The sequence below is a fragment of the Eubalaena glacialis genome, chromosome 6, assembly GCF_028564815.1.
Source record: "Eubalaena glacialis isolate mEubGla1 chromosome 6, mEubGla1.1.hap2.+ XY, whole genome shotgun sequence".
NCBI classification, from domain to species: domain Eukaryota; kingdom Metazoa; phylum Chordata; class Mammalia; order Artiodactyla; family Balaenidae; genus Eubalaena; species Eubalaena glacialis.
In genome coordinates this window covers 122,558,941-122,571,862 of record NC_083721.1, presented here as the reverse complement: position 1 = coordinate 122,571,862, position 12,922 = coordinate 122,558,941, and the positions used below count along the sequence as shown (strand labels likewise).

General features: G+C 33.0%; 1 protein-coding gene across 1 annotated transcript in view; it reads right to left on the bottom strand.

The window, feature by feature from the left end:
- The window catches only part of LOC133093646 (phospholipid scramblase 1-like), a 31,028-nt gene extending 18,322 nt beyond the window's left edge, over positions 1 to 12,706 (bottom strand). Inside the window, exons 1-3 of the mRNA XM_061193576.1 lie at positions 12,614 to 12,706; positions 11,307 to 11,349; positions 3,047 to 3,267 (exon numbers count right to left, since the gene is read on the bottom strand). Of these exons, the coding sequence (XP_061049559.1) occupies positions 3,047 to 3,267; positions 11,307 to 11,349; positions 12,614 to 12,706 (357 nt within the window). The remainder of the gene's footprint in view (positions 1 to 3,046; positions 3,268 to 11,306; positions 11,350 to 12,613) is intronic.
- Between the last annotated feature and the right edge of the window lie 216 nt (positions 12,707 to 12,922).

Sequence of the window (12,922 nt, the reverse complement as noted above, 5' to 3'; positions counted from 1 at the left end):
AGAATAAAAGCTCAAAGGACCAGTCTGAGAAACATAGCTGAAAATGGGATGGAACTTCATAGCTCCTAATTTGTAGGCAGTATAAGAAGACTGTGGGAAGGTTGACTGGGGCTGAAGTTGTCTAGGCATAAGAACTTTTTACAAAATCATCCATCCAAGATTCCCTTTCATAACAAAGTTTTACACTGACAAGAAATTGCTGGAAGTAGAATAAAAACTGAGTAAGACAGGAAGATCTGGGATTAAAGGAAGAGAATTTCAGGTAAATGTGGAGGAGGTGTACAGAGAAGGTAAATCTGAAAAAGAACCAAGAAGCTATATTCCTAGCATTACACAATGAAACAGAAGGGAAATCCCTAGAACTCTACTATGAGAATCTCTTAAAATGATTCTGAAGATAAAAACTGGACGTGAGTCTACATTTGGAAAAGGGAATGGCACTGGTTGAGTTCCTTGATTTTTGTGGCTTCTTATTTGAGGTCTGGCCCCGGTCAGTGCTGCACGGGGTTGTGAAAAGTTTTTAATAACAGTTTCTACTTTAAGGATGTAGGACAAATTGTAGAAGTAAGAAATAATAAAAGATTAGAAGAAAAAAAAATCAAAGCAATAGGAAATGGACCAAAAAATAGAAAAAAAGTAAAACAAAGCTGATTCTTTGAAAGGATCAATAAAGTTCCCTAAACTAAGCATGAAAAAAGAAAGAAAACACAAATTACTACTGTCAGAAATGAAAAGGGGGCTATCACTACATAATATGCAAACTTAAAAGGACAATAAAGGAATATATTAACAAATTTATGCCAATTAATTCAATAACTTAGGTTAGACAAATTCTTTGAAAGACACAAATTATAAAAATGAACTTAAGGAGAAAAAGAAAACCTGACTACCCCTGTATATATTAAAGAAGTTTTTAATTTAAACCTAAAATCCTTCACACACCCACTATTACAGGCTAAAATAGCTTCACTGTTGAATATAATCAAATATTTAAGTAAGATATGATACTAATCCTACACAAACTCTTTCAGAAAAGAATAAGGAACATTTCCAACTTCCCTTATGAAACCAACATTATCCTAATTCCAAAGCCACACAAAAACTTAAAAGAATAATACAGACCTATATATCATACACATAAACACAAATTCTTAGCAAAGTGAATCCAGGAATATATAAAAAGAATAAGAAATATGTCCAAGTGGGATTTACCTCAAGAATGTAAGGTTGATTTAACATTTAAAAAAATCAATTGATGCAGTTCACATATTCACAGATTAAAAGAGAAAAGTCATATAATCAAATGAATAGATACAGAAAAATATTTGACAAAATACAAAGTTTATTTATGGTATAAACTCAGAAAACTAGGAATAAAAGGGATCCTCTGCAACCTAAGAAAGTATATCTTTAAAAAAACTACAGATAACCTCATACTTAAAGATTAAATCTTTTCTTCAAAATCAATAGAAAAGGCAAGACTATCCTTGCTTACTTCTGTTCAATATTATAATAGCGTTCTTAACCAGAACAAAATGGCAATAAATAAATATGACGTTTATACATATACACATATAAATAAAAAGCATACAGATAGCAAAAGAAGAAGTAAAACTCTATTTTCATATTATATAATTGAAGAAAACTTTAAGGAATCTGTAAAAACCTGCTAGAATTCATAAGTGATTTTTGGCAGTCAAAAGGTAAAGGATCAATAATCAAGGATCAATTGTTTTTCTATATATGAGCAACAAAAATGGAATGTTTAACTTGAAGATATTTTTAATTGTATCTAAAAACATGAAATACTTAAATTTAGTCCTAATGGAATATTTGTAAGACTAAGCACTGCAAACAACTACTGGGAGTTAACAATGAAGACCTAAATCTAAGGAGAAATGTACCATAGTCATTGAGCGGAAGACACAGTATTAGTTAGAAATCAATTCTTCCCAAAATTAATAAATCGGTTCAATGCCATCCAAATCACTATCTCAGCAGGAATCTTCAAGTAATATAAAAGATTCTTCTAAAACTTACATGAAAATTGCAAAGTACTTAACAGAGTCAAACAATTTTTAAAAGCAAACCAAAATTGGAAGGCTCATATTGGCTAGTATTAAGACTTACTCTAAAGTTAGGTAGTCAAGACAATGTAGTATTGGCATAGGGTACATATCTATGTATAGCTATATCTATAGATCAGTGGAACAGTGGAAGAGAGTAGATTCTAGAAATAGGTATACACATATATTGGCAATTTAGTTTCAAAGATATAAAAAGACAGTTATATGGAAAAGGGTAGTCTTTTTCAAAACATGGTGTTCAAACAACTGGATATCAAATTGAAAAAAAAGAAATCTCAAATCTTTCCTCACACGTGCACAAAAATTAACTCTAAATGGAACTAGACCTAAATATAAAATTTCTGGAAGAAATATAAGACACAGTCTTTGCTATTTTGTAATAGGCAAAGATTTCTTAGATAAGTTCTTAAAAGCATGGAGCATAAAAGAATATACATGATAAATTAGATTTTATCAAAATTGGAACCTTTTTTCCAAGGATAATAAAATGAAAATCTAAGCCATAAACCTGGACACAATATTGGCAGTACACATATCTGACAAAAGGCTTATATCCAGACTATCTAAAGAACTCTTATAATTCAATAAGACAAATTAGTTCATTTTAAAATGGGCAAAAGATTTAAACACTACATAAAAGATATTCAATAGCTAATAAGCACATGCAGGGAAATGCAAGTAAAAATCACAATGATACTTTAGAATAAAAAACTTAAAAAAATCTAAATTTCTTGTGACTTTCATAGCCTGAAAAATATTTACAGTGTTATGCATGAGTCTCATCCTGAAGGTATGAGATATGAATATATTTATAATTCTTTCTCTGACATATTTCATTCCAGACTATTCTTTGTAGCCAAACGCAACATATTAATTTTAATATACTGCCCTGTGTTGAGGCTTTTCTGAAGGAACTCAAATACATTCTAAATCACATTGTAGAAATAATATTTACTGACCTTTTGTAGGCAGCAGTTACTCCAGCAATAGCTCCGTCTTAGAGCTTTATGCATAGTAATGACATCGCATCCTACATTATCATAAATTGTCATGGTAAAAGGCCTTGAAGGTCCACAGAAGTGTCTGAGGAGACAATTACTTTTCTCTTCTGCAAAATAAATTCTCCGTCCTTGATTATTCATGACATCATATGTTTTGTTAGTTTCAAAAGGACCGAGGACTAAAGAATGAAACAATATGGTGATTTATTAATAAAACTGATGTGACTTGTATAAATTGCATATCAAATTATGTTCAAATTTGAGTAAGTTGGGTAATGTTGGGTAAGAAACCCCTTGGTTTTAAGCAACTTTCTTCACTAGTATCTTAGTTTCCCCATACAGAAAAATAAAAGAGATGGTAGCTATCCTCTGGTTCCTTTTACTACTAAAATTCCATGCATAGCTTTTTTGTATCATTTTTGAAATTCAGAGAAATTAACCTATAACTATTATGTTTTGAGTTACTTTAAAAATTACTCCTCTTCATCTTTTCCTTCCTATAGGGCATGAAAATGACTTTATTAGGTCTTCAGTCTGGCTAATAGAAACCAAGAAAAAATATTTCACTTATGCTAAATTAGGGGAGACAGTGAGCACTCTCATATATCATCCACATAAGATAATCAATTCACCTTTTTTTGCAAGAAAATGGAAATATTATCTTTTGTCCTAAGAATTTTACTTCTGTGATCAGGCAAACAAATCCTAAAATTTAAAAAACTGCTTTCTGCACCAAATATTCACTACGACACAACTTAGAAAAAATAAAATAAAATGGAAGCAAAGTAAATATTTAACAACAAAAGGCAATATGTATTATCCCTTCTTTAGAATTATTGGGTATCTATTTACAATGTTGGGTTTCACCATAGTAACCACAAAACAACAATCTATAATAGACATACACACGTTTACACAAAAAAAAGAATCCAAACACAACACTAAAAATAGTTATCAAATCACAAGAGAAGAGAACAAAAGAGAAAAGGAAGAAAAAAGATCTATAAATCCAAAACAATTAACAAAATGGCAATAGGAACATACATATCAATAATTGCCTTAAATGTAATTGGATTAAATGCTCCAACCAAAAGACACAGACTGGCTGAATGGATACAAAAACAAGACCCATATATTTGCTGCCTACAAGAGACTCACTTCAAATGTAGAGACACGTACAGAATGAAAGTGAGGTGATAGAAAAAGGTATTCCATGCAAATGAAAATCAAAAGAAAGCTGGAGTAGCAATACTTATGTCAGACAAAATAGACTTTAAAGCACTGTTACATGAGACAAAGAAGGACACTACATAATGACCAAAGGATCAATCCAAGAAGAAGATATAACAATTGTAAATATATATGCACCCAACATAGGAGCACCTCAATATATAAGGCAGATATTAACAGACATAAAAGGAGAAATGGACAGTAACATAATAATAGTGGAGGACTTTAACACCCCACTTACATCAATGGACAGATCATGTAGACAGAAAATCAATAAAAAAACCCCACAGGCCTTAAATGACACACTAGACCAGATGCACTTAATTGATATTATAGAGCACTCTATCTGAAAGCAGCAGAATATACATTCTTTTCAAGTGCACATGGAGCATTCTCCAGGATAGATCACATGCAGGGCCACAAAGCAAGGCTTCGTAAATTTGAGAAAATTGAAATCATATCAAGCATCTTTTCTGACCACAACACTATGAGGCTAGAAATCAACTGCAGGGAAAAAAAAAAAACTGCAAAAAACACAAACCCATGGAGGCTAAACAATATGTTACTAAACAACCAATGGATCACTGAAGAAATCAAAGAGGAAATCTAAAAATACCTAGAGATAAAAGAAAATGAAAACAAAATGATCCAAAATCTATGGGATGTAGCAAAATCAGTTCTAAGAGGCAAGTATATAATGATACAATCTTACCTCAGGAAACAAGAAAAATCTCAAATAAACAACCTAACATAATTCCTAAAGCCACTAGAGAAAGAAGAACAAACAAAACCCAAAGTTAGTAGAAGGAAAGAAATCATAAAGATCAGAGCAGAAATAAATAAAATAGAAACTAAAAAACAGTAGAAAAGATCAATGAAACTAAAAGCTGGTTCTTTAAAAAGATAAACAAAATTGATAAACCTTTAGCCAGACTCATCAAAAAAAAAGGGGGTGGGGAGAGGGTCCAAATCAATAAAATCAGAAATGAAAAAGGAGAATTTACAACCTAAACCACAGAAATACAAAGGATCAGAAAAGACAATTATGAGCAACAATTATGTCCAATAAATTGGACAACCTAGAAGAAATGGACAAATTCTTAGAAAGGTACAATCTCCCAAGACTGAAGCAGGAAGAAATAGAAAATATGAACAGACCAATTATCAGTACTGAAATTGAATCAGTAATTTAAAAACTCCCAACAAGCAAAATTCAGGACCAGATGGCTTCAAAGGTGAATTTTACCAACATTTAGAGAAGATTTAACTAATTCTGAAACTAATCCAAAAAACTGCAAAGAAAGGAACACTTCTGAAATCATTCTATGAGGCCACCATCACCCTGATACCAAAACCAGACAAAGATATCACAAAAAAGAAAATTACAGGCTAATATCACTGATGAACATAGATACAAAATCCTCAACAAAATACTAGCAAACCGATTCCAACAATACATTAAAAGGATCATACACCATGATCAAGTGGGATTTATCCCAGGGATGGAAGGATTTTTCAATATCCACAACTCAATCAATGTAATACACCACATTAACAAATTGAAGAATAAAAATCACATGATCAACTCAGTAGAGGCAGAAAAAGCTTTTGATAAAATTCAATATCCATTTATGATAAAAACTCTCCAGAAAGTGGGCATAGAGGGAACATACCTCAAGATTAATAAATGTCATATACGACAAACCCACAGCTAACATCATACTCAGTGGTGAAAAGGTGAAAGCATTTCCTCTAAAATTAGGAAGAAGACAAGGATATCAACTCTCACCACTTTTATTCAACATAGTTTTGGAAGTCCTAGCCACAGCAATCAGTGAAGAAAAAGAAATAAAAGGAATCCAAATTCGAAAAAGAAGTAAAACTGTCCCTGTTTGCAGATGACGTGATGCTATACATAGAAAATTCTAAGAAAGCTACCAGAAAACTACTAGAGCTAATCAATGAATTTGGTAAAGTTGCAGGATACAAAATTAATATACAGAAATCTGTTGCATTTCTATACACTAACAACAAAAGATCAGAAAGAGAATTTAAGGAAATAATCCCATTTACCATCACATCAAAAAAATAAAATACCTAGGAATATACCTACCTAAGGAGACAAAAGACCTGTACTCTGAAAACTATAAGATGCTGATGAAAAAAACTGAAGATGACACAAACAGATGGAAATATATACCATGTTCTTGGATTGGAAGAATCAATATTGTTAAAATGACCATACTACCCAAGGCAATTCAATGCAATTCCTATCAAATTATCAATGGCATTTTTTCACAGAACTAGAACAAAAATTCTAAAATTTGTATGAAAACACATCACCCTGAATAGCCAAAACAATCTTGAGAAAGAAGAATGGAGCTGGAGGGATCAAGCTCCCTGACTTCAGACTATACTGCAAAGCTACAGTATTCAAAACAGTATGGTACTGGCACAAAAACAGACATATACATCAATGCAGCAGGATAGAAAGCCTAGAAATAAACTCACACACTTGTGGTCAGTTAATGTACAATGAAGAAGGCAAGAATATACATGGAAAAAAGACAGTATCTTCAATAAGTGGTATTGGTAAAACTGAACAGCTACATGTAAAGGAATGAAATTAGAATATTCTGTAACACCGTATACAAAAATAAACTCCAAATAGGTTAAAGACCTAAATGTAAGATCAGATACTATAAAACTCCTAGAGGAAAACATAGGCCAAACACTCTTTGCCATAAATCGCAGCAAGAAGTTTTTTGGATCTGCTAGAGTAATAGAAATAAAAACAAAAATAAACATATGGGACCTAATTAAACTTACAAGCTTTTACACAGCAAAGGAAACCATAAGCAAAATGGAAAGACAACTTAAGGACTGGGCGAAAATATTTGCAAATAATGCTACTGACAAGAGACTAATTTCCAAAATATACAAACAGCTCATACAGCTAAATATCAAAAAAAGAACAACTCAATTAAAAAATGGGCAGAAGATCTAAATAGTCATTTCTCTAAAAAAGACATACAGATGGCCAACAGGCACATGAAAAGATGTTCAATATCACTAATAATGAGAGAAACGCAAATCAAAATTACAATGAGGTATCACCTCACACCTATCAAATGGCCATCTTTAAAATGTCTACAAATGATAAATGCTGGAGAGGGTGTGGAGAAGAAGGAACCCTCCTACACTGTTGGTAGAATGTAAATTGCTACAGCCATTATGGAGAACATTATGGAGGTTCCTTACAAAACTAAAAATAGAATTACCATATGATCCTGTAATCCCACTCATGGGCATATATCCGTAGAAAACTCAGCATCACTAATTATTAGAGAAATGCAAATCAAAACCACAATGAGGTATCACCTCAAACCAGTTAGAATGGCTATCATTAAAAAGTCTACAATGACAAATGGAGAGGGTGTGGAGAAAAGTGAACCCTCCTACACTGTTGGTGGGAATGTAAATTGGTAGAGCCACTTTAAGAGCTCCTTAAAAAACTAAAAATAGCGTTGTTGTATGATCCCACAATGCCACTCCTGGGCATATATTTGGAGAAAGCTCTAATTCAAAAAGATACATGCACCCCAATGTTCATAGCAGCACTATTTACAATAGCCAAGACATGGAAGCTACCTAAATGTCCATCAGGGGATGAATGAATAAAGAAGATGTGGTGTGTATATACAATGAATACTACTCAGCCATAAAAAGAATGAAATAATGCCATTTTCAGCAACATGGATGGACATAGAGATTATCATATTAAGTGAAGTAAGTCAGACAAAGACAAATAACATATGCTATCACATATATGTGGAATCTAAAAAATGATACAAATGAATTTATTTACAAAACAGAAATAGATTTACAGACATAGAAAACAAACTTATGGTTACCAATGGGGATGGCGGGGCAGGGATGTGGAGAGACATAAATTAGGAGTTTGGGATTAACATATACACACTACGATATATAAAATAGGTAAACAAAAAGGTCCTACTGTATAGTACAGGGAATGATACTCAATATCTTATAATAACCTATAATGGAAAAGAATCTGAAAAAAATATATAGATAGACATGTATAATGAATCACTTTGCTGTACACTTGAAACTAATACAACATTGTAAATTAACTATATTAAAAATATTTTTAATGTTGGGTTTTAAGATAAAAATAACAAAAATATTAACATTAAGTGAATAAATATATAAAATTCATGGACAATGATTAAAAGTGATTTCAAAAAACCTCATCAAAGGAATATTTTTAAAAAGCCTTCAGAAAAAATTTATCAGTAGTTGTACATGGATGATTATCTCCCACTTTTCTTAATTTTAAATGTTCTTTAGTGAGTATATGTTTAATGAGTATATATTTCTCTAATATACATTTAACATTTTATTTTGTTAACCTTTGAAACTAATAGTTACAGAATTTCCTCACTTTTTAATGATTAATGTGCAAATGAGCATAATTATGTTTTCATATTGTACCAACATATTTGAAAGGTATTTATTTTGATGTAACTTTCACAGAAAAATCATGATTCAAAATTTATGAAAAGAAATCTTCTGACCGCCTTTTAAATTTAATTTCTTTTTATTATTAGGAATTATATATGCATGGCACAAATTTAAAAATGCAAAAACAGTATAAAATTAAAAATAATTCTTCCTTCCAGGCTTACTCTATTTCTTCTTCTTTCTCCAATTTCACACGCATTCTTCTAGAGATATCTCAAACATATGCAAAGCCTAAATGTATTTTGCACACACACACACACACACATACACACACACATACTCACATGCTAACATATGCACTACTTTGTAATTGCTTTTTATACTTAGCAATATATCTTGGAAATATTCCTGACAATTTTGTAGAGCTGTCTCCTTCTTTTAAATAACTGTACAGTGTTAGATTATGAGAACGTATCATTTAGAGCAGTAGTTCTCAAATTTTAGCCTGCCTCAGAACCATCTGGAGGGCTTGATAAAGCACAGACCCCATCTCTTGATTTGGTTATTTAGTGGGTCTATGATAAAGCCTGGGAATTTGATAGTTCTGACATGTTCCCAGAAGATGTTGATGCTGCTGGTCTGGTGACCATACTCTGAGAATCACTAGTTTGGAGAACTAGTTTCCCATAACATAGATGGTTAGATTTTTCTCAATATTTTTGCTATTTTTGTTGCTACTGAAATTATAAGTAACTGTAGCTGTTTCTGTCCTGTGAGTTCCCACGATTGGTTTCTCCCTATCTCATGACTTTTATTACTTCATACTGTGATTTTATTTAAGTATATTAACTCTCACATTTTAGGGCAAGCCCTTCAGGGCAAAGCCAGGTCTGACTCATTTTTGATCCTTTCAAAATGGTAACACATGGCTTGTTCATTATAGGTACTCAGTGGGGATTCTGAAATAAATTGTCTTACATAAAAAAAAAGCATTTAGTGTAAGGTGGCAAGAAATGTACCCGCCCCCAGCATTAATTCATAATACACCTAGGGCTTCCCTGGTGGCGCAGTGGTTGAGAATCTGCCTGCCAATGCAGGGGACACGGGTTCGAGCCCTGGTCTGGGAAGATCCCACATGCCGTGGAGCAACTAGGCCCGTGAGCCACAACTACTGAGCCTGCGCGTCTGGAGCCCGTGCTCCGCAACAAGAGAGGCCGCGATAGTGAGAGGCCCGCGCACCGCGATGAAGAGTGGCCCCCGCTTGCCGCAACTAGAGAAAGCCCTCGCACAGAAACGAAGACCCAACACAGCCAAAAATAAATTAATTAATTAATATAATACACCTAAATTGGAATGCTTTTGTGAATTAAATAAAACCCTAAATGCCTATTTTAGTCTTAGATCCTCTAATGTCGATGAGAAAGGTCATCAGTGGTGATAATACTATTTTTTTAAACTAAACATTCAATTTCATTTTATTTACATGTACTATAGCATCATCTACATGAAAGAAATATTTGTACTAAGTTGAGATAAAGGTAAACAGTTGAATTCTTATTTTTTTAAAAAATATTTCTGCAATTTTATTTTTCTCATCCCTCTTCTTTTTTTTAAAATTTATTTTATTTTTGGCTGCCTTGGGTCTTCACTGCTGCATGCGGGCCCTCTCGAGAAGCGGTGAGCGGGGGCTACTCTTCGTTGTGGTGCACAGGCTTCTCACTGCAGTGGCTTCTGTTGTCACAGAGCACGGGCTCCAGGCGCACGGGCTTCAGTAGTTGTGGCTCGCTGGCTCTAGAGCACAGGTTCAGTAGCTGTGGCGCACCAGCTTAGTTGCTCCACGGCATGTGGGATCTTCCTGGACCATGGCTTGAACCCATGTCCCCTGAATTGGCAGGCGGATTCCTAACCACTGCGCCAGCAGGGAAGCCCCTAAACAGTTGAATTCTAATGGACAGTTTAACTTCTCAGACTAGGGAGTGGAATTGGACTGCCCATTACTTTACCTGCATTCTGCTTCTACTAGCAGAACTCCTGAAAAATTTGGAATCATTGCTTCTCTGAAATACCTGTATTTGAGGAATTCAGGATGGGCAAAACCTTTCAGGAAATAGACCTACTGCTTAGTAAGACTAATACAGACTAGAATTTTCAGGTGTAATCTGCAGGCAATATCTTTCTCCCTCCCTTCCCATGAGAAGACTACGATCACATTCACGGTTTTATCATCTAAAGACCTTCTATATAATCGCTTCATATATCAAGGTTTAGCTATCCTCAGACATAAGAAGCACTTCAAGGGAATTCCCTGGCAGTCCAGTAGTTAGGACTCTATGCTTTCACTGCCGAGGGCCCGGGTTCAATCCCTGGTGGGGGAACTAAGATCTCACAAGCCGCGCGGTGCAGCCAAAAAAAAAAAAGCACTTTAATTTATAGGGGTTGGTAGAACTATAGCAAAACAAGGTACATATTCAAGAATTAATATACCAGTGCATTTGGTACATACCTTCCAGAAGATCAAACCGTTGACACACACGTAAGTGATTTATCTATTACAGTAGAAAGTAAACATAGGTGGTATGAAGTACTCAAACTAAATTTAAAGCACATAAAAATACATATATACATTAATACTTCCATTTAGGATATTTAAAGTAATTGATTCATTATCAACATCTCTTATTTTTTCTGTCAAATGTCATAACATTATACTAGTCTAAGTGTGAAGTTTTAAAATTTTTTACCATAGAAAAAGGAAATGAAAAAATATTATCAGATAGTCTCTAAAGTGTATTCTTTTTGCTCCATTGTTAATGTACTCAATATTTTTGTTCACAAAAAATTTTTAAAGACTTTTATTAAAAATATTTTTGAAATTCAGAGAGAAATAGCTATACTGTAATTTGAAGTAAAAAGTTTAATGTAGTTTTTACCCATATTCAAAAATGACTTATTAGATTTATATTATTGTTTGCAACAAGTTTATAATTAAGCATTGAAAATGTAAACAACCTTTTTAAGAAGGAACATGCATACTGTTTCATTTTTAAAGCATTAAAAAATAAGATGTGGCCAATAATTAGTAATGTGAAATGCCAAAGTTAATTAAGTATTCAAAGACAGCACTACAGGAAATTAAATCAGAATTGATAGCATAAACAAAAATAGTAATTCCGTGTCATTAAATTTGGTAGAGAACAGAGATGTTTTCCTAATATTAGTGTTCATATTTTACATTTGCATACCAGGCTTCTACTATCTAAGCAGTTAGATGAACTGAAGAGCCGTTAAGTCATTTTTACCTACATTCCTCAAATCCAGTTTCCTATTTTAAAAAGTAGGTATTTATTTTTAAATAGGTTTCCCAGGAAGTACATTTATAAATAACAATGTTATATTGCAGCTGGCCCTGGAATGACATGGTTGAACTGCTAGGGTCTGCTTATATGTGGATTTTTTTTTTGAGTAACTCTACAGACATCACTCCGTACTCCTGTTTCTGCATCCACAAATCCAACCAACCTCATATCCAGAGGGCAGACTCTGGGACTTGAGCACCTTCCAGTCTCGGTATCTGCAAGACTGGTCCTGAAACCAATCCCCCAGTGGATACTGAGGGACAACTCTATTTAAATTATAAGTTCACTACCTCAATCAGAAATTAAAATTAAGTAAAATGTAAAATTTTTAATGTTACAGGTATAGTATTTTAATCTATAGCCAAAATATTTTCCAGTAACACAAATTATATTTTGAAGCTATCTAAATTCATGTTATTTTCCATCAACTAAATTAAGAGACATATTATCATACCTGAGTCAAATATTCCAATCCAGGTGGACAATTGGGTATTGACCCTGGTGTTTGCATCCATTGTATCGTGGGTTGTATATTACAAAAATCCATAATCTAGATTATATAAATGCTTGAGACTGTGACAGATTGGAGAGATTCCTCCTTTTGTCTTCAAAATCTAACATTACAGAAAAATAATATTGTTAGAGACAGGAATCAACTTCAATTTCAGGTTTAGTTTTTCTTCATTTAATGGTAAATATTAAATTAAATGGTGAACATCATCCATACTTTATTTTTTAAAGTGTTCTCAACTGAAATATTTAT